The following is a 27,891-nucleotide window of genomic DNA, read 5'->3' as shown; positions in this document are numbered from 1 at the left end:
TTTTGCTAACTCTATTGGCAGCACTGCCTTGCTTGTTTTCTTTACAGGAGACTGGCAGCACGTGTAGTAAGTTTCTTAGAAGGGGGTCTGAGTCATGATAAAAATTCTGAAACGCCTTTGTTGTCTAATGACAGCCTAGAAGAGATATTCTAGTTCCGGTTCCTACATTCCGCCAACAAGTCTACATCTCTCTACGTAATATCCACGAAAGGAAGTAAAGTACAACTCGAAGGAATGGAAGACGTGAAAATACATCAAATGCTAACTGTTATATACCGTCTTGTTACAAGACTTATGCAAAAATTTTGCAATTATTTTTGGTAAAGTGCACAGCTGCACTCATCCACAAGACACCTTTGCAATTCGATGTAAGGTGCCTTACGTGCCGTTGAGAAATGGGTGACATCTATTAAATCAAAGTCAAGATTCACACATTTTGCGGAGCATGACGATGCTAAGCTCTTTGAATCCATTCGACGTATTTAAGTTACAGAGGTTAAATGATTCGAAAGTGACTGGATGGGACAACAGACACTGGTCAAGAATAGTTTGGCGAGTTAGTAAATAAGCAGCTTCGCCCGCCCACAGCGGCAATTATGCCTTCTTCAGGGGTCTCTTCTTGGCTGTTCTTTAGCTTAGCAGCCGCTCTGCAAAAATAAGATTGGACTTGCTGAGGAGTGAGGAAATCATCTACTGTAAACCTTCTATTTCCGCCTTTGTCCTTAGCAAACCTTATGTCACATGCATGTCATTATGACCGGTTTCCTGGCCAATGGAAAACTTTTCATCAAGGTACAGGGGCGTAGCCAGGGGAGGGTTCCAGGGGTTCCGAAACCCCTCCTCTCCTATTTTTAACAGTGATTTTATCCCAGCAAGAGTATAATGGACTCTCGATTCCTGAAATTCTTCGTTTTGTTCTATGCTTACAAAGTACAGTGAACGTCATTGTGGTACCTACTTGCGTTTCATTTGCATTTTCGGAGACATGAGCAGAGCTGCGATTCCTGTGTATAACAAGATGCACGTGTGTGCACCGCAGAAATTCCCGCTAAATCAGTAGACGATCCATTGGTGTTGTGCGAGCTGGTGGTTTTCGTAACAATGTCCCGATGGCAAAAGATCGATGCATTCTTTTCACCAAAAAGGTAGGCACAGCGAAACATTTAGTGATAATGCGTAAGAAATTCGAATCAAGACATTTTTCCGGCCCTAACATCGATTATATTGATGAAATTCCAATCCCAGAACCGAAGAGACAGAACGACGACAAAGCACATAGAGGAAGCGTCGAACAAGCAGAGGAAACAGGCCCGCCATCCAAGAAGTCAAAGGAGTGCATTTTGTGCACGTTGCCGATAACGTCAGCTGAATGTGAGCGCTCATTCAGTACACTAAGAAGGTTAAAAACATACCTGAGGTCGACCATGTCAAGCGAGCGAGGGTCTGGGCTGGCGTTGATGAACATCAACTACCACCGAGACATAAATATCAAGGAAGTGATAAACACGTTCGCTCAACGGCAACCAAGGCGTCTTCTGTTTGCGTAGCGTAAACGCCAAAGTCTTGTATGTACGTAATGTGAGGATTTTAGACCAACCGTTTTCGTTGGAACCAATTTGGGACCCCCTCCCCCCCCCCTAGAAATCCTGGTTACGCCCCTGAGGTAGCATTCTTACAGTTTCAGTGAAACGTTCAGCCTTCTTTATCGTGCCCAGCCTTGTGTTTGAATCTCTTCAGCAGGGCCTCGAAGCGTGGATCTTGCCACTAGCTGGTTGAATATCAAAACCACGGAGAAGTTTGTCTCTCTAGGCGATTCTGGCCTTGTCAAATAAGTTCTCCCTTTCGAGGACAATTTCACATTTACCGTACTGAACATGGTTCTCTAAAGAGCTGTAACGCTGGAAAAGTTTTACATATCCGTCAACCGGGCAAGTGAAGAGCTTTGTTGGTTGATCGTCTTCATCGTGGGAATCGTTGTTCTTCTCTAATTCTACTGAGTGGAGCTTTCTTTAACCTCGGGTATTGTACAGCTGCTAAAAGAGATATCCGTCAACGAAGTTGATGAACGAGCGGGGAAGGCTCGTGGGGGAGGGTAGCGAGTTAATGTATGGAGTGCTTAGGGGACCAAAAAGTGCCTACCTCGGTTCTTTTTCCCCTTCATTCTCCAGAAATTTTTCGTTCATTTCTCCTACTCCCTTGGAAAGAAAACGACTTTTGCTTTTAAAACTTTCCGCGCGCCCCATCATTTTGGAATTTATTGACGTCATAGTTGTTTAAAAATCAGAAAAATGAATCTTACGGCATTACCCTTACAATATAAAAGTAACCATTAAACATAAATCATTTTACCCTGAAATTCGTTGCCTACGTAGCAGTCGTGTCCTTTCCGAGACCGGGGAAGGCTCGCAAGGGAATGCACGGAGAGCGCATGGGACCAAAAAGTTCCTACTTTGGTTGTTTTTTCGATTCCTCTCCAGAAGTTTGTGTTCACTTCTCCTAAGACGATGAAACCACAGACCCTCCTCATCCCCCACCTTACCCTTTACCCCTCCCCCGGAGGGGGTGGGAGTTCTACGTGAGAAGTAACATAACGCAACTCAAATAGCGGGCTAGTTTTAATCTTAATTTCTTGAGCAGGTATTATGTTGGAATTGTCCTTTTTATCAAGCAGATTTGTAAACGTTTTCTTAATTAAGGATAGGAATAGTGTAACTTCAAACTATAAATTTGTTATTATTGCATTACTACTCTGGTTCAGTTGATTACCTGCTCTAGCTAGGAGCAATCCGAGTATATAACACTAACTGCGCCTCATTTTGCAAGGAAGCATCACGGGCGTCGCATGATTTTAGACGTGCTTTTCTGTCCTTGACACAACTCTCTAGCGCTATACTCCTCACCACTGCAGGATTTGCTGCACTAAAACTACATGTTCCACCGACGAAGGTTGAGTAACCGCATGTCGTCATGACCTGTATTAAGTAGCAATTGCTTTATGTAGGGGCCAATGATTGTCACGAGAGAATAAACAAAAGCTCACTTTCGACTAACTTTAATGCCTCTCAACCCCTTCAGTAAACGTCGCCAAACTGAACGCGAAATTACTTGATCATCGATGGACGGACAGGTGGGCGGACAAGTTTCTGTGCTGATGTCACGCAATCCAACTTGTTGAAAGTTCGTAAATTTTTGCGAGACTCAGTTACGTGCGTTTCACAGATTCTCACCATCTGGCTGCAAAAGTACACTCCACTGTAAAGGTATGTTTCTTGTAGATAGCCTTTGGCCCACGTATGGAATAGACGTCAAATAATTTATCGATTTAGATTGTTTTTGAAGCTCGGAATTTGCTTATCTTTTGAACAGGTGGTGTGACAATTAAACAATACTTTTTGAAAACTTGTCTTGTTTCTTTCAAAATTCGCGAATGATTCATCGAAAATATGTTTTTAATCCACAAAAAATATAACAGGAAGCAAAATATTTTATTCACTCCGGGTATTTCATGACACGAGGGGATTTTAGATTGTTTTCCTCCGTATGTCATTGACTCGTCGTCGTTGAGCTATTTGAAAATTTAGTGTTTGTTTACGAAAGTGCACTTTGTAATTTCAACTGTCAAATTTCGTAGGTACGTTGGCCCCAAAATTTTATTGCAGATATTTGAAGGGAAGACGTTGCTCTTTAACTGGGGTGTACTTTTATGAAGTCTAGTAATGTACCATTGGCGATATTTTCATTTGAATTTAGCCGATTTTTGTAACTGCCGAAATGGCTCACAAAAGAGACAAGTTAAAAAATCGATAAAATATTCAGCTTTTTATTAAAATTGGAAATAACCGTCCTGAATTAATCAAAAATGTCCTCTGATTTCGAGTTCCAACTTGGCGTTTAGTTTTAGCTACGCTTTATTTCCAGACCCAGATGTTTACGATCTGTAGTAAAATGATCCCTGAGTGCCTTCAGAGAGCTGAAAAACCAAATTATTCGTCCTACAGCTAAAATATTTATTTGATTCACCCAAAAGTTATATCAATGTAAATCAGTTACCTAGTCCTTTGTTTTGAGAAAGTTTGAGGAATTTTATTTTTTCTTACCCAAAACACATTAGTCGAAAATTACAGACGGCCACTCTTAAAGGCGAAAAATTTTCCCTGTTGATTAAAATTTCAACATTAAATTAAATCCGCCACAGATCTTCCCCCACTTGCGATCACTCGCTCGGAAATTACAAGCTACTGTGGACCGAAACTTTTCAAATAAGAAAACTCCTTATTTCCTTCGGAAAATGCAAAAACTAATAATGAATAATTTTGATGGAAATTGCATTTTAAATATACTTTGAAATTACCAAGATGTAGAGCTTCAGTATTATTTTCAACTGCGTTGATAAAATGGCTATTAAATTTGAGGTCTGCATCATTTAGGAAAGAGTTTCTCTCAATCGCTTGCGAACCAACATAACTTGGAAATTTTGAATTGAATTTTCAATACGTGCGAAACTTTTTGTTTAACCGGTAGCATTTTTCAATGCTACTATTTTAATTAATATCTATTGTCCATTTTTGTATTTATAGCCGCAATCTTGCATTTTTAATTTCACTTGATAATGATGTAATGTACATCGAAACGTCGTGTTTTTTAACCTTTTTATAATGTTTTTACGAAACGTTTTATCGCAATTTTTTATAGTCAAATGTTTTTCTAAGTCTTTGCTTCTTCGAATTTTCAATTGAATTTAGTTTTTTTAATATTACGCGCCCAGGGCTGCCAGAAACCTTCAAAACTGCATAGGAAGTGTTAAAATTTAAACTGATCTGAACTCCAACAAATATAGAACCGGATTCTATTTCCGTGCGCTGGAGTTATAAAATGATGTTATGGAAATTCTGATTATCGTCTTACAAACATTTTAGCCTTTTATTACCTTCCGACGCGAGTCGTTAAGAAAAATCTCACTTGCAGCCCGAGTTTTGAATCGTGTTCAAATTATTAGATTTTTATATCCTTTAACACTGTTTGAAGTGCTTTAAAATGGCAAAGATTATTTTAATCATTTTGTACATTATGAAAACATGTCAAATCAAATACTAACTAAATTGTAAAAAAAAACGATCGCAAGACAAAAACGACTACTGTCTCCATTATAGCCCTTAAAGGTCCCAGACTGATCAAGATGGAAATTCTCTACAATGTTTTTAAATATTTCGTATGAAACTAGTTCGGAGAATTTGTTCAAGTATGGAGACGTTTAATCTGTGGAGATCATTTCCTTTATTCTCTTCACTTGTTTGATCAGATACATGTCGTTGTAAGGAGAAAATACATGCCAATCTTATTGGCTTAAAAGAAACCTGTTTCGTTAATTACGTCTTTTGTTGTGCAATTCAACCTTTCCTGTGACAATCTTGCCTTCAAAGTTTGTGAATCTAAGCAACTTTTATGTCGTACTTATCTGCATGATAAAGGAAGAAGAACGGTGAGGAGATTAATCAAGACTAGTGTTAAAATTTACCACATATTCAAATTTCCAACGCATTATTTTATCAGTTAATTACGAATGTTCTTTTGCTAGTGATGATTTTTTCTTTTTTTTTTCTAGGTTTTTTGAAAGTTTCTTCTATCTTATTCGCTTCTTACAATTATCAAAAAATAAGCGATTTTAATTATCTTAAAAATAAAATAAACATTTGTATGACGGAAAATTCCATAACGAGATGATCATATGCGCGCTTTGCAGTATGGAGACACTCTCCAGATCGAATTGGAATTTCGAAATATTGGTTTTTGAGGGGACGGGAAAATCGGAGTACCCAGAAAAAATCTCTCGGGGCAGGGACGAGAACCAGCCAACAACAAACTCAACCCACATATGACCCCGAGCCCGGGAATCGAACCCGTAGGAGACGTATCATTGAAAACTTGAACTGGTTTGAGGTTTGTTTTACTCTAAACAGAAGGTAATTACATATTTGGTTCCTTGTGAATACTTCTTCATCAGCAGTGAAAAGGAGCCAAACACCTTCGTAGATTTGTATGACAAAAGGAATTATTCAGTGTGAAACAGAATTCAACTGAAAGGACAATCAACGCCCCGCTTTTATTTTGCTTTTCCTTTTGTAGACATGAAACGAAAAATTTTTTTCAATTAATGTAGCTTTTGACAGTAGCCAAAGGGGTGCAATTCTTAGCCCGAATCACATTCGTGGTCTTTCAGAGACACTCTGCTAAGTCCGTCTTATCAAGGCGAAGAGACAAACCCAGAAAAAAAACAAGATTGGAAAGGTTAGTGGGTCAAATTTTTATACTTGACTTTTATTTGGGAGGCGGGAGTGAGGGAGGGGCAATGGGGTTGTTCTCACTACATGTGAATGTTGTGAATCAATTTTAAGAATCCGCCAATTTCTTCCTCGGTAAGAAAAATTTTCGAAGGAATGAACAAAGTGTAAAACTAATATAATAGTTACGTCACTTTATTTGAGTTGTTACTAGTAAGATATTGACAGAAAATGACGATCGGGAAAAAAATTTTGTTGGCTTTCTGAATTCATTGTGACTAATTTGTACCTAACCCACGTTTTACTCAGAAGCAAGCTTTAAATGTTTCTTTTCTTTACTTTGAAAGGGTTCCATTGTAGAGCGAATTTCAGCTTGGCAGGGAGGTTGCCATGAAGTTAAGAGGAAATGTTTTCATTGAAACCACAATGATTTCGCATGTCCAAGTTCACTTTTCAGCCCCGGCTGAGATTTCTTAGCCTGTTTGGCTGGGATGAAAGTTCCAGCCCTGTTAGCTCAATTATCCGAACCCACTGGGCTGAATATCGGCCCGGCCGGTCTGAAACTTTCTTCGTGTAATTGCACAATCTATTTTTAAGAGGATTCGTTAACAATGGTGGACTGAAATCATTTACGAATAACCGTGTCAAGAACTTGTGGCTGCTTAAAACATGGGTATCCAACGACAATATCAATAAATATACTTCAAATATCGTTTTCTTTTTTCAAGGATAATGTTTGGACCTTTAAAAGGGATATTTGTGTGCAGGCTGTAACAAAGTTTGACATATTTAGATTGAACTCAAATTCTGAGTCGCAGAAGGTTTTAGGGAACAGATACCTCTCGCCACATAGTTACCAGCTGCTCTCGGTTTTCCGAAAATCGTAGGTGGCTTTTAAGTTTTTTCTATCCGGTTCTTAACTATATATCGATACAGTCGATAAAAAAGGAAATAATTTTCCTATATTGCTAATTATGAGGTCTTAGCTAGGAGAGAATACACTTAAGAAAATGAAACTATTTCTTCACAATGCAATCCGAATTTCCGAGGAAGCGATTTAGGACTTCCAAACAGCTACAGATATTCATTAAACTGAATAAACCGTCGAGTGCTCCAGCTCAAATGCATTTCTTGTTCTCGCTCTTTTTTTTTTTTATTAAACCTTTTACAAGAAATATATCCTTCAGCTATCTAAATCGCTCAGAGGCTAAAGGTTTCAGAAAATTTAAATTCTTAACTTTCCCCGAGTACACCATGAAGGAAAACATTTGGTAACCTCAGTCAAAGGATATTCAGTATCAAGAACATTGAGTTAAGCTAGGTTTTCAAATCTACTTTTGCGCTGAGTTTGCGCTTAAGCCAGCCTCTTTAAAATTGTAGTGAGTCTAAGTGAAGGAATCGTTGTTATTAAAATCAAGTTTAAAAGCGAATAGGCCTTATCACGGTTTTCGACGCCATTTTGACGAGTAGGCAAGCACGCTTGAAATAACAGTGTTTGTATGGAAATCCGATGTCAAATAATTTTAGTAAAACATCGTTTCTTAAAAATTCATGAATTGGAAACTTTTGGCACTAGGAAAAGGATTTTAAGACAAAAATTGGAGGGATGTGGCTGTGCGAGAAAGCGTCCAGTCGTGTTTTGAACTTTCCAGACATTTGTCTGTATTTTTTTCCCGCGAACTATTTTTAGTAGCAGTTCACGGCTGGTTCGCTTTACAGACAAATGTATGAAAAGTTCGAAACACGACTGGGCGCTTTCTGGCACAGCTACATCCCTCCAATTTTTGTTCTTTAAATCTTTTACCTAGTGCCAAAAGTTTCACATTCATGAATTTTTTTTCTTATCTGATTATTTACCAACTAACCTTAAAATAGCGTATACGCTCTGATTAATTTGGAGTTAGTCGTTGGGAGCTTTTCCGTACTATTAATATGTCGCCCCTACTGAATGAAGGAGGGACTCGAAATCACCATCAAGTTTGCGATGTATGCGATACCTCCAAAATCCAAAAGCAAAATCAGCAGCTAATGGTTAGAGGATGGTTCCAGAGCAGACGGTCCCGCTAGCTGGGGTTCGTAATAACCGTGTCTATCTTAACAAGAAAACAATATCTGTTTGATTTGCGGGTCTTTATTGTATTTTGGATGCAGGCTACTAATCTCGGCACCAAATGTTTGATAGCATCGTTCAAGGGTGGGCTTATGATGATTAATGTTCGAGACCTCTTGCATCTCAGTAACCACTTTACATGCTTGAAAGATGTTGACCAGCACATTTCTCTTGTGGATAGATTGAGGTAAATCTAGCCAGTTTAAGCTTAAAGCAGGGGTTTAGAAATCTTTAACCACGTGTGATTAATAACCCAAAATGTAAATTTTAGCCCGAGAAACTTTGCCTGTGATTTTTAAAAATTTTCAGAGGCTAATAACAGATCAAGGTTTTAAGCCGTTCAGTAAGTTCTTGAGTTACTTCAAGCAACTGAGAAACAAAAAGACCGAAGTGACAGATGCCATAAGCTTCCTCTGAACCTCCCTTTGTTAACACAGCAGGTCGTGATAGACTGATGAGAAAAATATATATAAATAAAAGGTGCCATTATGTATAGAGTGTGTGCACGACGGCCATGTTGGAGGACCGGAACAATACAATGATTTTCCTTTGGGAAATATATTCTATTTTTATGCAATATCTTCTATTGTTTTAGTCCTCCAACATGGCCGCCGTGCACATACTCTATAAGACTGAATGATCATAATGTTTCTTTTTAAAAGTCTTATTATCTAAATATTATTAAAGTCTTAGTTTTCAGTGGCACCCAACGAAACCATTTAATTAAAATACTCTAAAATGTTGTCTTTGAGTTCCCATGTACGTGACAGCTGAATGAATCAAAATTTCTTTCAAAAATGGCGCGCGCATCGAACCGGAAGTTGAAAATGCAGTTTGGGCGAACCGGAAATAAAGCCTGCAGGAAACATTCCAGTATACCTGAAAACTTTACGCAACGACCTATCTTGATACCTTCCACATTCATTATGCCATTGCTGATAGACAAGTTTGGGGAACTTAACCAGCAGAATTTTCTGTGAATGAATAATCGCCGTTTTTCGCGGAATACCAGAAGTTCTACTCGAAGAACTTTTTGCTATAGAGCGTTTTCATTCACGTGACTACCGGCCAGGTTAGTTTACTGAAACAAAAGAAAGTATTTGCATAAAAACAGAGTTCAATTCCCAGAGGTTTAGTTTGGGACACCAACATGGCCGCCATTTCTCGGTTTTGGGACACCAACATGGCCGCCGTGACGTCATGTGAAAACACTCCATAGTGCCACAAAAGTTAACTTCGTAAGGTAGCAAGCTTCTGAAAAAAGTAATAAAAACGGTATCGACTTAGTTTGTCAGATAATCTGTCTGAAATGTCACCATGGTAACTGCCATGATATCAGAACTGATTGGCATTAAACAGTCACCCGATGGCAGAGTTGTAAAGATATCTGATCGCATGAATTGCTTTTTGTAATCTTTTATCATCTCACATATACTATAGCAGCATGAAACCCTTTCGAACTGCCTTAAAAGGATATCTGCGTAGGTTAATTATTACAGTTTGTACGGTTTGATATCAGTTCGAATCGATGTTTTAGCTGAAAATTTAATTTCCAATTGAATAAATGGAATTTCAGTGGCTTCCGCAAAGTGGCTCTTTCATCCAATGTTTTCATGTCGAATTAGAATTTTGGACGTTCCAGAAAGTTTTGGAAAACGGAATTTTATATTCCGAGTTTAAGAGCTGCCGTTGCTTAAATGCTAGTATACATCATTTCGGTGTTTTAACTACATATTTGTGCCTCTGATAACTAAAGGCATTATTTCAACGAAGTAGCATTTACGGGCTGGTTCACGCGTGCGGTGTAAAGTAACGCAAACGCAAATGCAAGCACAAGTACTCAAATGTAACCAAGCGGTGGAAATTCCATGCACACATGCGCATTTGGAGTGGTTAACCAAGACTGGCGGATAGGTCACTTGCGTTACCGTTGTCACACATGAGACAAGTGCTAACCAAGCGGAAGTCAAATCCAACAACAACAAAAAAAGGAAAATTTACAATTTTCTTGGTGCATTTTTTGGGTGCATTTGCGCATGCGTTTGCTTTTGCCTGTGTCACAATCTCGTTCCAAGAGCCCTCGTTACCCTTGTCCAGCGTTTTTCGTTCCGCTAAACAAGGGTAACGAGGGCTCTGGGAACGAGATTGCCTGTGTCAGTGTGAGCAAGACTCAGAACTGCTGTTCCTGTCAGTGCTTCTTCATTCGAACGCAATCGTGAATTTAAGCAGAATTTTTCAGAGTTTTGCCTGTTATTTCCACTTGAAGGTAAATAAAGGATTTACGACACAGGATTTACCACACGACGTAAAATAAATTGTTCTGAATACGTTCCGTTGCCGGATCTCTTTTAATAGGAATGCACGTCCTCGACGTCACTCTACGTGTAAATAAAACAAACCGATTGCAGGGCTGACACTACGGCAAAGGGCTTATCTATTTGGGCCAATAGATAAAGGATCAACGCTGCAAACAGCACAGACTGTGAATGAACTCTTTCGCACTTCAATAAATAAATAAACAATGGCAATTGAGAAACAAAAGATAAAAATTGGTTGACCCTGATTTGAACCTCCTTTTGTTTATTCTGATAACTGTGCAGGTTTACTTAAACTGAATGCGGAAAATTCCGTATGCAAATGACTTCGTGCACTCAAGCAAATTGAACAACAGCTAAATATTGAGATTGGAACGATCATTAGTGCATAATTATTTATCATCAAATTCTAATATTAAGCTAAACATTAATCTTCAGTTAACGGAAATCGGTGGAAAGAACTTTGTGTGAAAGCAACTTTGATATGGTCTACAAAAAAGAAAATGGATGTTTATTCCACCTGCTGCCTGGAACAATAAGCTGAATGTGTAAAACATTTTTTTATCGGCAGAGATACGAACAAACGGGTTGGCTTATTTATAGTTATCATGGATCAATGCCCTTCATTGGCCAATTACGGGTGTAAAATAGGTGGCAAAAATGAGTTGTTTTGACAGAAAAGTTTCTTCATACGTATGCTAAGAGGTAGAGAAAATTATTATTATTATTATTATTATTATTATTATCATTATTATTATTATTATTTTATTATTATTATTCAAATGGGAAAAAAATGCGCAAACGCAGTGGCCTGCAGTTTAATGACAATGAAATATTATAAATTATCGTTAAACTCTAACCAAATTTACCAATCCTACTAATTCCACCATTACGGACTCTCTTTGTTACGGAAACCCACTCGCCGTCCCGAGGGTGTCCCACTCAAAACTGGAGTTGACTGACCTATATGTAAACGTTTACTGAGTGCACAGGAACTGATACGCATGTTTATTAAACTTGCGAAGGCGGGATACTATCAAATGAACACGTCCACAAAGATTGTGGGAAAACGTTCCTGCGGAGGGTTAAGTATTTTCAAGTCCACCAAAATAAAAAACATGCAGATGAATAAAATAAGATATTTTAAGAACCAGGGGCACACCACCTATGCCACTGAGTAATTAAAATGAATGCGGAAAAAATTGTTTCTAGAAGAATTGGAGACAAACAAATGGCAAAATGAAAATATACGGGATATTTTTTTGCACGATATAAAACACATACATCCGTCTTAAGAAATTCTTGTAAAGAGCTTTTCCTTCATTTAAGCTTTCTCGTAGTTTCGCGTTTCCCAAGTCGTGATCGCGCTTAAGTTTGTACATTTCAGTTTCTCTGCCATGCACAGAAGGTGCAAGAAATTAAAACCAAGGTTATTTATGTTATCAGACCTCGGTCCTACGTTCATTTTAATCCGGCTTAGTATTGAAAACTCTGATACATTCCCGTGACTTTTTATTAATTATTTTGCCTAAAACAAGAGGTTTGTCTCTATTCAGAGTTTAGAACAACTGAAGCTGTCAAAAACAATCTAGTTTTTTCGGTTTACGTAATTATTGTGAAAGGGGTGGCACGCCACGAGAGTCCCGATAATAGGTTTAGTAAATACCTTATCATGGCCATTTGTTCGTGAAATTCTTTCATCTACCTAGTGTTGATATTTCGAGTTATTAAACGTTAAGTTAACGTATGTAGTCATGATCGTTGCGATATTGTATAAGCACACACAAAATCTTAACACACAAATTAAATTAAATTTTTTTGTTTTGTTTTGTTTTATTACGAACCTGCTGGTGTTTAAGTAGCTCTTTAGGAGAGCTGCGTTCAATTATCTTTCTAAAGAGAACCGCTTTTTTCCGCATTCGTCCTCTGATAATAAAACCCACAGTGACTCAGCATGTCAGTTTACGTTTTGTCGGCTTCCAGTTGATTTTAAACAAAGATCGTTTTACAATTTTCATCTAATTAGTACTAAACCGCATAGCCTTCACGTGATGAGTTAAATAAATACCCATATCAAACCCTATTGTTCTGTGTGGAAGTTGCCTTTAATTAAATTTTTTTTCCGCACTCACTGTCTAAAATAGCACTTTTACAAACGGTTCAAAGGTTTTTTTGTATATTTTATGAGCTTCCCAAAAGGCCTGTTTTTAAGAGCTTGTGAAAAAACCTTTGCTTTGAAAAGAAAAGTCGAGGAAGAATTAGAAATGAACTAACAATCTTCAATCGTTGGGAGGAAAAAATCGAGTTTTAAACTCTAGTCTTACTGCCAGTGTCAATGCTTTTTGCGTCATTAATTGCTGTTTCGTTAATACGATTATTAACTGATTAATATCTATTTGCCAGTTAATTGTTAATATCATATATAAATATAAAGAGCTTGCGGCAAAACAGGCTAACCAGGCCAGTGTGACACATTTCAGTTGCAAAACTCAACGAATCAGTCGAGTTTGGCTGAACTAAAAGTACTTAAGCCGACAGCTGGCGAGAACATTATCCAAGGCTGAGGAAGGGTATGTTTTTAATTTTAATAGTATTTTTGAAACAGGCCTCTTTTCATTAGTTACATTTAAGTTTTCAAGATTTAGTTCTCGCCTTTTAAACTGTCTATTCTTACAGCTGATTGCACTTTAAATAATAAAATATATAGGACAAACCAATTCGTGGAATTTTGACCGAAAATGTTACCGTACATTTAAACTACATGCACTGAGAATGAAACATTCGTTAGTTATCTCATATAATGATTGACAAATTTGCAGCTTATATTTTTAAGAATTAATGTTTGTTTTAAAGAATGCTATATTGTTTTGGAAGCGGGCATGAGTTGTTATCAGTTGTTATCTAGAATTTGTTTAGACGAACATTAATTTTGACACTTTCAAACTTGTTCAGACGCATTTTAGCACGGCATTCCTGTGCCTACTATTCGCTATATTTAAAATTCTCTCTGTTTCATTTTTCACGCATCATTTTCATCCGATGAAGGTAGCGCACATACTAACGAAAGCTCATAATCTTTCACCGAAATCGCTTTAACCAGAAACCGCTACTCTACTTATATTTCCACTCCAAGACCATTTAGATTTGTAGACCAGAAAAGACTACATTTGCCTTTGAATACTTAATTTTCTTTGCCCAAGTTTAGTAACCAACACTATCTGTTAAAAGCTATAAAAATAAACTGACGAAGCCTGTCAAAACGCGATCTAAATCAACAACTTGTTATAAGGTCACCGTCACCATACAGGCTCCTTATTCTAACAATGAACAATAACTTATAACAAATTTCCAAGATGTGTCGGCTCTTTTGCATTTTTTAACAGAACATGAGGTTCATAATAGTTTGGGGCTGCCTGTTGGCTGTTCTTATCTTGCCTTGCACCTCGGACATATACCTCCATAGTCCACCAGGATCCAATAATAGACTAAACGGTAACCAAGACAACGTCAGAAACGCGAACCGACTGTTTGATTCACAGGTAGGTCACTGATTCAGCCATATCTTTAGAGCTATAATTAACCCTATCAATAATAGGCCCATCTTTGTTCACGTCGCCACTCTTTGATGTTTGCATTAATTACCATAAATTGATTGGCATAAACCGGGATAATATTAAACCAACGGAACAAGGTTGCAACATGCGGCAAATGTGGCATAAGCGAGAAGACAAAAAGGAAACAGCATAAACACAAATAAGATATTTCATTTTGAAAGAAAAAAAAAAATAATAATAATAAAGAACAAAATTTATATTGCGAGCGTGCATGGCTTTATCACAGAGAGTGTTTTCAACTACGGTAGTCATGCAAACATCTGCCCCAATCCTCTCACGGCTCGCGCTCGCGCCCTGAATACTGTCTCTCGTCAGGCCCCATTCCAGCATACGGAGAAACAAAAGCGGTTGTACCTTTTACCACAATCAGCTTGCGAACGTAGAACAGCTAATGGGCACATGGAAGCCAATTTTTTGGGGAAATTCTTCCCTGCCTGTGCTAACGACATTGTGAATGCTAGGTTTGAAGTTTTCAGAAGTTTCTGTGCGTTTTAATGAGAGATTTTAGGGTTTTCGTACGCTAGGAATTATGGGTAAAGGTACCAGTCGCCATCTTTTTCTTTCTCGGTACGGTGGATTGCAGAGCTTGCTTGCAGGCTATAACATCTTTTGTAACTTTCAAATACATTGTTTGAATTCGGTTTTCAACCTGGTCCTAACGCTTCTCTCCCGAGAGGGGGAGGGTTGGGGTACTCAGGTATGTTGCCATTGACAGGGTGGTTCAAAGACCTTTTGGGGTCTAAAATAGGCAATTTCCGAATTTCTGTGAACCTCATTATGAAAGCGAGGCTAAGTGCAAAAGCATCTCATATGAAAATTAATTTTGTTTGCATTTGAATGAAAACTAATTTTCATAATAAAAACTTTGCACTTGGCCTCGAATTCACAATGAGGTTCACAGCAACTCGGAAATGGCCTACTGCATTTTCTTTCGGGAGTTGGAAATTTTCTGGTCGTGGACCTCTTTTCTAATTAAAAAAAATTTTTTTTTTGTTTTTTTTTTCCCCAGGGTTTTTGCGCGCAGAACTTTTTTAAAGTTACGTTCCAGCCTGTGTCTTTTTCAGGAACGCTGAACTTTTTGGGCCAATAGCTTCGCACCACGCCGTCACCTTTGAAAAAAGTCAATTCGAAATTTAAAGATTATTTTAACTTTAACTTGATTGTAACTTAGCAACACGGATGATAGGCACATCACATTTACCCATTAAGTAATGTGATAAATTATCCATAGTTACAATTAATTCTTTGAGCTAACAATCCAGCGAATTCAGGGAATCAGTTTAAAATTAGTGATCTTTTGTCCTTTTAGAAATAAAAGTAATCAAAAAGAATAGACAAATATGCTTAAAAAAATGTCGCTAAAATGGTAGCTTTTAGGCATAATTACTCAGTACTGAACTGAACTGAATTTGAAGACGGGCATCGATAGAACGGCTGAAAATTTCTACAAAAATTCCCAATAATGCGCTCGTATCGTAAACATATAGCCTTTTTACCGGGACGAGATTGAGATATATTGTGTGAATTTACTTGGAAACCTTTGGTTCTGTTTAACAGTAGAGCCACCGTTTCACTCCTTTTTGACTGTTTTTTGTTTTGTTTTGTTTTTCTAGAATAACGGCAAAGCTGGGTACAACGTTGGTGACTCATTAGATAGTAACCCTGGTGACAACATCCGGGAATACAGGCAGTTACCAATGGTAACGGAACATAGAGTGGTTCTCAATCTCGATTCACTGTACGGAAAATATAGGCGGCTGAACATTTTACCACAATATCTTGCGAACCTTACACAACCAATTGGCATATGTACTAACAACATTGTGTCAACCTCGTTTCCAGACAGAAGAGAGACCCTGGGAACTAGGTTGACATTGTGTATGCTAGGTGTCACGTTTTCAGACCTTTTCTGTGTGTGTTTTTGTGTGCGGTTTTTATTTTTATTTTAGCACGCTAAGAATTCTGGATAAATGTACCAGTCGCCATGTTTTTCGGTACAGTGGATTAAGTCAGTGTCGAAATTAACGAAATTGATTTCGTGTTTTATTTGGCTGCATTTTACTTCATCCGTACTCAATTTGCTGTACTTACCTCAAGTTCTGAGCGGTTTATTCTGCTTTTTGGGTTTGTAGTGGTTAATTAGTTGTAGCAGGAGCTCATCAATCGGAGAGTAGAGCTCCTACACTAAGTCTTTGCTATGGCATTTTCACACAGCAGATCGGTGACGGAAAATTGCTTATTAGGCTCGAATTAGAAATGGGTGTAATGATATACTACATCGACTCAAAAGCCTGAGACCCTGACCAAGCATAACGTTTGAGGTTACGCTGGCATGAAGGATCATGTGTGTCACAAACTGGTGTCCAGTTAATGTTGCACCCAGAGTCCACAGGCTCTTTGGCCAGCGGAAAGTCGCGCGGAGAGACTCTGGGGAATTTGCAAAAAAAAAATAAGTTTTTCGATTTGATTGGCTGAGCTGCGGCCATAACAACTAGCATTGTGTTACAAGATATCAAATTTGAGTCCCCAGAGTCTTTCGCGGAGCCCACCCGCTGATCAAAAAGCCTAAGGACTCTGAGTACAAGATTGGTGTCTAGTCGCTATTTATTGCCAGTTTTGTGGCGAGAGAAGACTGGATACAAGAGTGGATTGAGGCGTGCGTGATCTCATTTCGAAGAGCTCCACCTCTGCCAGCTCACCTGAGGTCTTTAACTCGGAAATTAGAGCCTGCCACAAGTATGAGGAAGGTATGGGTTCCGCTCCATCTAGCGACACAGATCTTGTGGAATTCACAAACTGAATTAATCTTCCTGACCTTTTAGTGGTATTTATTTATCACCAAGAAAGTACTCTTTCTCTTATTCCTTTTCTCATTTTAACGTTTTATTGCCACCAACCTTTAAGTCTTAATGTTCCATGTGGTTACTCAGATAGATGAGCTCTTTAGTTACTTTTTAGAAACCTTTTCTAGTTCCCGTTATATTTTTCATTGGCCGGTTTGTAAATATTTGTTTAAAAATAAGGTAATAAAGTCGTTATGGTAGATGGATTTGTTATGAGCAATTTTTTTGCTTCCTTTTATAAATATGCTAGGAGTTCTACATGAGTGGCTGTGGCAAGGATGCTAAGACGGAGATGGAAATCATGTGGACAAATCAGCATGGCACGGGCCCAAAGACGGATGACAGAGTAGAAACACAAATTATCTTACAGTACATGTGTCAGGACTTTCCCGAAGAGAGGTACCCTGGAGGGAAGCTGCCGCATAACGCTGATGTGAACAGAGAGTTCTATCATTATACGATCCGTAACGGCCAAGCACTCAACACTCAACCGTTCGTAGATAGGCGTAGTGAGACCCAGCAGATCAACAAACATTTTGGTCTTCACGAGCCGCTCTATTACTACCAGTCGTATTTTCGCCGAGAGCGTAACAAAGGTGATAAGCTTAGAGTTTTGCAAACATTGAAGGGACGGGGGAGTAGGGATGGCGCAGTGGTGAGAGCACTCGCCTCCCACCAATGTGGCCAGGGTTCGATTCCCGGAGTTGACGCCATTAGATAAGATAAGATAATACTTAAGATAATACCATTATAATGTGGGTTTGAGTTTGCTGATGGTTCTCGTCCCTGCTCCAAGAGTTTTTCTTCGGTTACTCTGGTTTTCCTCCCTCCACAAAAACCAGCATTTCCAAATTCCAATTCAACCTGGAAACAGAGGACGAATAGCTACTCTGTTCTTGTGCCAAAGAATCAATCAATCAATCAATCAATCAATTAATTAATTAATTATTAAGATTTATTAATTATTAAGGTTTGATAATGTTTGTGAGGCATGAGATAAAGTACGAAAAGGAAGAGATGGAAAGTAAAATTTGAGGGCCATCCAGCAAGAACATTGAAGCAAATCCTTAATATATCCTTAGTGAGTCCCGTGTTCCCAATTTTTTTTTTCTGCCCTTTCGAAGTCACATTTTGTAAGTTAATACAGATGATGGCGAAATGCGAACTCGTGGTTCCAAGACCTTGAAACACTGCTAGAGGACGACGAAACGCAAACTCTTGCTCGCAAGACCGTCAAATGCTGCTCGAACACTTCGTGGTTGCAGAATGACAGCTACCCGACAGCACCTTGCGCGCTTGCTGAAATATTACCCGAGACCACCGTGCACGCCTAGTTTGATCAAATCGAGACTTTTTTCGCATACTAACAAATTTACTTACAGTACTTACTTTCTTACATTTTGAAATTCCTTATATGTATACACGCGGGGAATCCTAGGATGCCGGCAATTACTGAGATCAGAGCCTCTGCTTTAGTAAAATGTCTCAAATGTTTAGACCGTAAAATGATCCGAATGTGCTTTATAATTAGCTCGAAAAGAAAACTTTTCGATCATTTTTTTGGGGTGTTTTATCCAAAAGTATACAATCTTAAAAGTTTTATGATTACAGTATAATCCAAGCACTGAATCTAATTAAATACGCGCGCTAACAATCTGTTTTGTTTCAAAGAAAAATGGGCGACTAAGCGCAGTTTTAGGCCGCATATGTTACATAGAGTTACTGCAAAGGCAGGGTAAAAAGAAATAAAAACATACATTAGCTCTAATGATGAAGACGACTTCGACAAAAAAAATGCTTACTACTACACACAAGATCACATGTAGTTCGGCTCAATTTGCAGCACCTCAATTCAAGGAGTGTTGTTCAGTTGGTTGAAATGATCAATTGAAATACAACTGAAAGGAAGTCCTTAACAGACGCCCTCCAGATGTTTTTTTGAGATCCTTTATTCTGTCTGACCTGCTTGATCAGACGAAAGGCACGCTAAGTGTCACGTGATATTTCTCAGTTCATGGCATCACAGAACCGTCCTTTTTGAAAATGGGGAATGTTGGTACTCAAACATTTTGATAACTCTTCCCGTTCAAATGTTCAGTACAACCGTGCCTATGTAATTTCTCATTTTATCGGTGCTAACGTGTTACCCCCTGATTATTTTGGCATTGTTGAGGTCACGTGACCTATTTTTTTTTAATTGTTCGTTAATGTTAACAAGTGAACATCACCAAAGACAAAAGCATAAATCCTTTGTTTCATCGAACAAGCAGTAAACAAGATTAATATAATTAATTTTTCGTGCGGCACAGATATCATTCATTAACCGTTATAAGCCTTTTTCAGATCATATGACAAAGTTTGTAGGATCAAAAACCGTATCAAACTGTTTGCCAAGTTTCAGGGAGTACTTCTGGCTCAAATAAAAATTAACTAACATATTAGCCAGGTCAATGATTAGGATAAGAAGACTGGCAATGTATTGTAGACCGCTAGCTTCTTCATAAAACAACAGCTCTGTCCTTCTTGTAGGTTTATTCATCGCTGACCAAAACCTTGATAGTAATCACAATCTAGCCATCAACACGCGACAAAAAAACCCAGCTTATTTGTATCTCTTTACGTTGTAACTGTCTTATTTATGTCGCAGGTTTGTTCACCGCTGACCAAAAGCTGAGAGGGGTTACATCGATCTACACGCGGCAAAACCCAGCAGGAACAAGGAGGGGCTTGGAAGTCCCTGAGGAACGTGATTACTACCCTTACTGGGGCCCCACTCCGTGGAAGGACATTGCTATTATGGTCAGCGATAAGAAGACCCATCAATCAATGAAAAATTACGTTAACAGCTCGGATTATGGCTTCAAGCGTGAGTTTGTCGGCTTCTTATAACGTACTTTTCCTACTGATTTGTATTACCCTCTTAGAAAATTAGTTTTCTTCAATAAGTTTTCCAAGTCGAAATATTCTGCTCAAGTACATCAGAGTCTTCGTTTAGAGGCTTTCTTGGGTATGACGCTTTCAGGCGGTTTTCTTTGAATAGAAAAATTTTGGCTACCCTGAACATTTTTGCTGAATCAGAACGAGGGGATAAATTTATATCGCGATATTGGGGATTTAAGGGTTAAGAACGTTTTTGCTTTAAGAAATGCTTAAAGGGTTTAGTTTCTAAAGAAACTGTGGTGCTGCGTCGGTGGGGAGTAGAAAAAAATGTTCAGTTTATCAACAGAGTTGATAAAATTTAAATTGGCCACCGTGATGACGTTTCAAGAGTTAGCCCTTCGTCAGAACGAAAGATAACACTCAAATAAACCAAACATTTACTTTTGCTTTAACCTTGTTATCTATTTTACAATACTACAAATATATATTAATGCTTAATGATCAGTAATGACAACAGTGAAAAGCTAATATTGTCAATTTTTATTTATTCATTTATTTATTTATTTGTTTATTTCATGTAAACAAATATTTATACAGGTAGTATATCCAGTTCAGCATGGGATGGTTTAAATGAAGTCCTGTATCAGTACATTAATATTAATAATAAAATAGTATACATATACATTAATGACACACTGCATTACAATTATTTATTTAGAGAAAAAGAAAATCATAGCCTGTTTTTAAGAGTTGGCGAGGGCAGTTTTGAATTGAGAAGGGTTGGTAATGGTTTTTTTAAAGCGTATCCCAGGTCTTTTCCCCATTGTATAAAAAAGAACCTTAAAATTTGTTTCGTTCTCGTAAGGGGTAATCTTAGCAAAGTCCCTAATTCTAATAATATAATAATAATAATAATAATAATAATAATAATAATAATAATAATAATAATAATAATAATAATGTGGTTACAATTGTACAACTATAAGAATTACATACTGTTAATCAATCAATGAGGGACTGGGTTACAATAAGTTTCATATCAAAATTACAAATAAATTCATACTTATGCAAGTTAAAAATTGGGTATAAAGTCTAAAAATCTAAAGATCGTTGAAAGCTAAAATAGTGCTTGGGAAAAAACTATGGCGCAATCTTTCTGTCCTGCATTTAATTAATGTATATTTATTAGCGCTTCTCGTTTGATAGTGATGCATGTGCTCTCTCGTTACTGGAAGATGTTTAACAAGAGGTCCTCCTCTTGAGATCTTTTCAAGAGTTTTAACACAAAGTTCACTACGTCGTTCGTCTAATGTTCTTAAATTTAGGAAATGAAGAGCTTCTGAGTAGGAAAGCGCGGGAACTATGATTTTGAACGCACGTTTCTGTATGCGTTCTAACTCTTGTGAGAGGTAGGAGGGAAGAGCGTGGTGCCACACTACACAGCAATATTCTAGTAAGGATCGTATCAGGGCGGAATAGATAGAAATTAGATCATTAATCTCAACGCCTCCTCGACGGAGTACTCGGAGTATATGAAGGCGTTTAGAAGCCTTGGTGACAATAGATTCAATGTGATTGTTCCATTTTAAATTATTCTGAATGACCAGACCAAGTACTTTATGCGAGGTTACAAGCTCTAATTGTTGATCATCGATCTTCAAATGAGGGAGTTCTATGGGATCCTTTAGGAAGCAAATCCGCATTTCTTTGCATTTTTTAGCGTTAAGTTTCATCCAGCCCCAAACTTATGCTCATGAGACTAATTATGTTGAAAATCACTTAATTAAGTTAAATTTTGGAGCTAGGCCATTAACGCACTTGTGTGCACAACTTTGGCACACATTCACAGTAATAAGACAACTAATAATGTAAACAGGTCATAACGCTAATAACACTGCTAATCATCGGAACGACTTAAGATCTAGATTTGAGGGGGATGGCTTACATCAGAAATTTTTGCGGTGTTATATGAAAGGTGAGAAAGTTTTCCCATTCGGCTCCGCTTCTTGTGTCCTCACAAATTTTGTGTTATCCCGTTCTCACCGTAAAAGACAGTTTGCTGTATTTTAATCAAAGCTACTCAAATATTTAACATAGAACCTTGAAGTTCTCTCTGACATTAAATTATTCACAGAGCACCAGGGAGAAAATATTGAGTGATTTGTTCAATAAGGAGCATCAGGTTTTAAATAAATGAAGATAAATTCTTGCTTGCAGCCGCCTAAAACAATTAAGGAAGAATTCCTTTGATTTCTCCGTAAATCAGGTTTTAGCAATTTGCCCAAAATACACAAGAAGAACTTGAAAAAAATGGCCAATTTTTTTTAAGCTGTAATTAATTTCCATCCAAGCCATCCGCAGCAAAAGATAACAAATACTAGCTTATGTGTATTCGTAGGGTAATTATTAACAACACTGAATCATCGTTTTAAGTTAACAATTCCATCGATGCAAATATGTTTTTTCGCTACTAGTACTCAAAAAAGGCACTCTAAAAATCGGTGACACTGTCTCTTTTGGGGATGAATCTAGATCTTTGTTCATTAGCTTATTTTTTATTGTTAATGTCTTTTCTAGACTTGTGTATCATGCCAACAAAACTTTCCGGTAATCCAGATTGTCCTTTGGAACCTCCACTGAATGGTCTAGCCTCGAAATGCGTTGCTAAGTACATATCAGCTAATGAATGCAGAACGGCCGGAGGGACCTGGACACGATTCATTACAAATTACATCGAGAAAAGCGGTGGAGTCCTGGACAGTTGCCATGGAGAAGAAGGCGGTTATAAGCTGGCTAAAGGTTTACCGTACCAGCCGCATTTGGTGTCACAAGGAGCCAAAGGGAAGGAGCAGTATGTTGTTTTGCAACATCCACCCGACGTGATCTACGCTCCTTCCACTGTCGTAAATCACAACGGAATGAACATGGAGGGCAAGTTTTCTTCGTACAAGTGGAGAGTTCCTTGCTTTCCTACCAACACGACTCAACGATGCGTTTTACGAATCAGGTGAGCTAACATCATTCTCTCTGACCGGTAGTAATCCCCGTTCATGCCCTCAGAATGTGGACCGACCACCACTAGCGGCTGGTAAACCTCAACCCAGAATCTCCTTGAAAACCACTTTGTAAAGTAGCTTTCTGGTATATAGATATTCTAATCAGCGATTAATTAACAAGTTAATTAAAAATCTTTTGATCACAATCCAGATGCCTGGTTTGAATTCAATCTATTGAGTTCTTTCTCAGAATGGACTTAAGGGATTAGAGACTTGCCGACACAAACAGAAAACCCGATTTCGGGTTCAAAAATTTGGACTGGGGTTATATTAAATCCATATATCCAGTTGCAACTTCGATGTCTCCACGATCTTAGTGGCCATGATATAACCTCATTCCCGTGGGCTCTCTCTGGTGAAGAAAGTCGTCATTTTCTACATCAATCTCCTGGGACTAGATTCACGAAACTGTTTACGGCTGTCCCAGAATTGTTTCTTGACATGCAACTGAATTGTCTATCGCGGGTTGGAGGAGCAACAGTTATTGTTGATTCGAAACTCATTAATAATTCATAAGCCAATTGACCAATCAAATGGTCGATAAAACATCACGTGCAGTGGTTTTAAAACCCGATAAAACCTCCTCCTTATTAGTATGCGGTGTTTTAAATGTTTTTCTCGTATCCTAATTTCCAACGTTCACAAAAGCATCATTGTTATGAACTCTCTTGACACACGCTTTTGCAGGAATGTTTTTGAAGCTGTTCAAAAAACTCGCAGCACGTGTTTTATCTGGTCTAAAACCACTTGACTGCTGCTCGTGTTTTAAACATTACGAAACAATACTTAGGTTACATCTTAACTATAAAGGGCTCCATGAATGTGGCGCCTGGGTCAGTTAATCACATCTGTATTTACATTTTTGCAGATACAACATTACTACTGATGATGTGCCACGTAACTTTTCTGCCAAGGACAACGCCAAGTAAGTCATTTTAAATTAAGTGAATAAATCCACCAAAACAATACAGAAAAAGCAGGGAAGTTTCTAAAATAACTCTGTCACTGTAACATGCATGCAGTTAAACGTAGAGCATGATACCTTCCCACAACAGCTTTCATTTCAAAGGTAACAATTTTAGGATGTCATCAGGGACATGAGAAAATTTAAGCAAAATATATTTAAAATGTTGTCTCCTTTGATCCCATGTAGTTTGTTTTGTGTCCTTTAATAGGTAGTATTTTTGTAAGCTAATGCACATCTATTTGTTCGGTTGCTTTAGCTAAAGATTTAAAGGGAACCTCCACTCTGCCAACAAATTGACGTTAAATTGTTGGAAATAATGTCTAAATTCTAAATATTAGTTTGAAAAGTAGAACAACCGCGTTCAAGTGGTGCTAAACAGTAGATATGATTATCGCCTTTTTCTGCTTTAAAATTTCCCGGGCGCCGCCATTTTGGGTTTTACAACATCATGTCATTGCCGTTGGTGTTAGTAAGCAGAACTTCTTTTGTGTGAAACAATAGACCTCTTTCATAAATGGAGGGCTTAATTGTTATTCTTTTGTATGCATTTAAATTAAATTAGCCTTCCTGGCCTCGCTAGCATGTGTAAAAACAAAAGTATTTTCACTCAAAAACGAGGTCAAGAAGGCTTATTTGCATGCACATAAAAGAATACTAATTATGCCCTTCATTATGAAAGAAGTCTATGGGTGACCGTATAACGTGTTGAAATCCAACATAGCGGCGCCCATGAAATAACATAACATAACATAACATAACATAACATAACATAACATAACATAACATAACATAACATAACATAACATAACATAACATAACATAACATAACATAACATAACATAACATTTCTCAAGCGAAGTTACTCCTCTTCCGACCTGCTACGAAGCCTAGTGCCGATCGAGAGTTGCGAACACAAGACCGTATGCCCTTAGAACAGGAGAATCTGTTTTTGTGGCTGCCTCCGCAAGAACTAACAGATTTGGAAATTTTTGCACCATAAAATACCAGAATCTTGTTTAAAATAGCGAAATGTAATATGTATTAACATTAACAGTTATATTTATGTGTCCGATATATTTGTATGTAATTAATGACCCGCCTTGTAATTCAGTTTATACTGCAAAAAGGTTGAATAAACGATCATTATTATTATTATTATTATTATTATTATTATTATTAAATGTAAAAGCGAAAATGGGAGATAATCAAGTCGTGTTTTGTCCGAGACAGAAATATTATTTCCATGTTTGCCAACGAAATTTGAAATTCAATTGCATTTTCAAACAATTTAATGTTAATTCATTTCAAGAGTAGAGGTTTCCCTTGAGTTGCAGAAAGTTTAAGAAACGGAATTCTATTCCTCGAATTTACTAGTCTAGTTGTTGTTGGTATTACGATAATGCTAGCTGAGTTTTTTCACAAAGGAATTACATAACCAGTGTTAAGAAACTCTGAGCTGAAATTGTGCCAAAGGTTCAGGTTTTTGTTTGTTAAGATCAGATTTCCACCGAAATGAAACGTTGAGTGCCCCTGAAGTCGTCCACAAACTCAACAATCAAGATGCCTCTACAGCAAAATAAATCACACGGCAGGAGTCTATATAGTACGCCTCAACAGCTCAACTTAAGGATTTACTCAGTGAAGATATTTACGTTGTGAGGCTAACTGGTAGTCGCAATCTTACCCCTAGCCTAAAAAGATATTTCCCGCCTTGTCTAGTAACAGCAACAACACTGTCTTTGTAGGGTTAAAAATAATCCCAAAACAAAAGCCGTCGACGGTAAAATCGATCTCCAGCTCGCCTTGAACACTGCTCAGCTTGGTCGAACATTCCAAGACAGGAGCCACGTGTTTCTCCTAAAACCACGCAGTCAACTTGTTGAAAAATACCAGCACTCCAACATTTACTACATCGGGGGAATGGGAAAGAGAGGAAACATTGTGCAGGCTTATCCTGCCATGGAATATCGCTTCAATCCTGAGCGAATCACGGTTACAACAGATGACGTCATTTGTTTCGTTTGGTCCGGTAAGCTTGACAACTATTCGTTTGGTAACCATCGCTGCCTTCGCGGAAGTAGCTTTAGTTCAGTTCGGAAGTAGTTATAGTAGTTGTAGTTATGGCTCAGCTTTGGGTAAAGCAAAATTAATTTTTAAACAACATAAAATGTCATGCGCTCACCACACCGTTAAATGGGGTTCTTTAGGCAACGTTAAGTGCTTAAAAGCACTAGCGAAAAGAAATTGAAGGAGAAAATATAAAACTTAATTCAGGCTTGAGAACATATCCCAAATCCATGATCCCTGCGAAACCGGTACAGTGCTCTATTGAGTTATCACACCAACTAAAGTAGTTTTAGGAATGTCAATTGATTGATTGATTGATGGGCGGACGGACGGACGGACGGACAGACTGACTCACTGACTGACTCAGACTGACCGACTGATCGACTGACTGATTAATTGGTTTTGGGGGCAAATATAGCGAAGTGTATTTGCCACTTTGCGGACGGAACAGTTGGCATGCTGAAGGCATGAAAAAGAAGTGGCCTCTATACTCAACAACCACGTCAAAAGCGAGCCATTTACTTATCGTTTATACCAGTTACCATTTTCCACATTTCCCAAACGAAGTGATGCGGCTTTAAAGATCAGTATGTCTTCTGTACAGCTGATATGCTATCTGATGACTTCAATTATAGGTTCAAATAACAATCAAAACAACGCTGGACAGGGAAGGGCACGTAAGTAACATTATTTAGTTCTCTCAGGTCGATTACTGGTGTACCATTCCCTGCTTGACTGTCCTTTTAAGGAAAGTAACTCCTCTGTAACTGCGCATACGTTCTGCGCATCTCAAACCTCCACTCCGGGCAACAAATGGACGGTAAATTGTTGGGAATAGTGTCTAAATTCTAAATTTTAGTTTAAAAAATAGGAATAACATTCAAATGTACTAAAAAAATCAGATATGATTCTAGCCTGTTTTCGCTTTCAAATTTCCATGGCGCCGTCATTTTGGATTTTATGACGTCATACGGTAGCCGCTATTGTTAGTAAGCAGAACTTCTTTTGTGTGAAACCCAAGATGGCCGCGACCGGGAAATTTAAAGGCGAAAATAGGCGACAATCATATCTAATTTTTAGCACACTAAAATTTAGAGTTTAGACACTATTTCCAACAATTTACCGTCCATTTGTTGTCAGAGTGGAGGTTCCCTTTAATCTACTGGTACAAAAGCATTTTGGCGCCGTTTATGCGGGAAAGCACATCTTGGCAAGGGCTGTTGGAATACAAAGAAAAATGAGGGTATTAACGTAACCATGCATTTTTTTTTTAGAGATAACTGGGCTTCAATTTGGAAAGAAATTCCCATACATTGTTCTGTATTTTAAAGTTTTTTAGAATTTATTGTTTTTTTATTATCGCTGAAAAATGCATGACTACCCTCATTTGTCTACTCTGTTGATAAAACCAACATTCGTTTCCACTCCACCGAGACAGCAACACGGTCTCTTCAGAAAATAACCGCCTTCATCCTTTCCACAGAAGCTGTAAAGGTAGGCTTGTTTTAAGCTTACTTTATAATCTGAAGGTTTTTCCTGTTGGTTATTTCAACTGTACAAATTCGACTGTTATTTCAGTCAGAATGCACATTTCCGAATTCAAGCCAAATGTTTATAGTGCTCTGATGCATGTTTCACAGTAACATTTCAAAAACTTAGCTCCTTTAGGTTGCAGGGAAAGGCTTTTTGAAGGGAAATGCTCCTCGTTGAAAACTAAAACGTAGCGCACTTTAGTAAGTCGTTTCCAAATATGGCACTAAG

General features: G+C 38.0%; 1 protein-coding gene across 1 annotated transcript in view; it reads left to right on the top strand.

The window, feature by feature from the left end:
- The first annotated feature begins 13,114 nt into the window (after window positions 1-13,114).
- The window catches only part of LOC146465765 (protein DD3-3-like), a 15,884-nt gene continuing 1,107 nt past the window's right edge, over window positions 13,115-27,891 (top strand). The window contains exons 1-9 of the mRNA XM_085128195.1: window positions 13,115-13,273; window positions 14,087-14,242; window positions 15,931-16,017; window positions 17,411-17,756; window positions 19,808-20,026; window positions 22,618-23,047; window positions 23,965-24,021; window positions 25,809-26,092; window positions 26,766-26,807. Of these exons, the coding sequence (XP_084984321.1) occupies window positions 14,090-14,242; window positions 15,931-16,017; window positions 17,411-17,756; window positions 19,808-20,026; window positions 22,618-23,047; window positions 23,965-24,021; window positions 25,809-26,092; window positions 26,766-26,807 (1,618 nt within the window). The 5' untranslated portion in view covers window positions 13,115-13,273; window positions 14,087-14,089. The remainder of the gene's footprint in view (window positions 13,274-14,086; window positions 14,243-15,930; window positions 16,018-17,410; window positions 17,757-19,807; window positions 20,027-22,617; window positions 23,048-23,964; window positions 24,022-25,808; window positions 26,093-26,765; window positions 26,808-27,891) is intronic.

The sequence above is a fragment of the Pavona decussata genome, unplaced genomic scaffold (assembly GCF_977016875.1).
Source record: "Pavona decussata unplaced genomic scaffold, jaPavDecu1.1 SCAFFOLD_155, whole genome shotgun sequence".
In the NCBI taxonomy this organism is placed as follows: Eukaryota; Metazoa; Cnidaria; class Anthozoa; order Scleractinia; family Agariciidae; genus Pavona; species Pavona decussata.
Note: the sequence above shows the minus strand (reverse complement) of the source record. Positions and strands in the feature narration are given on the sequence as shown.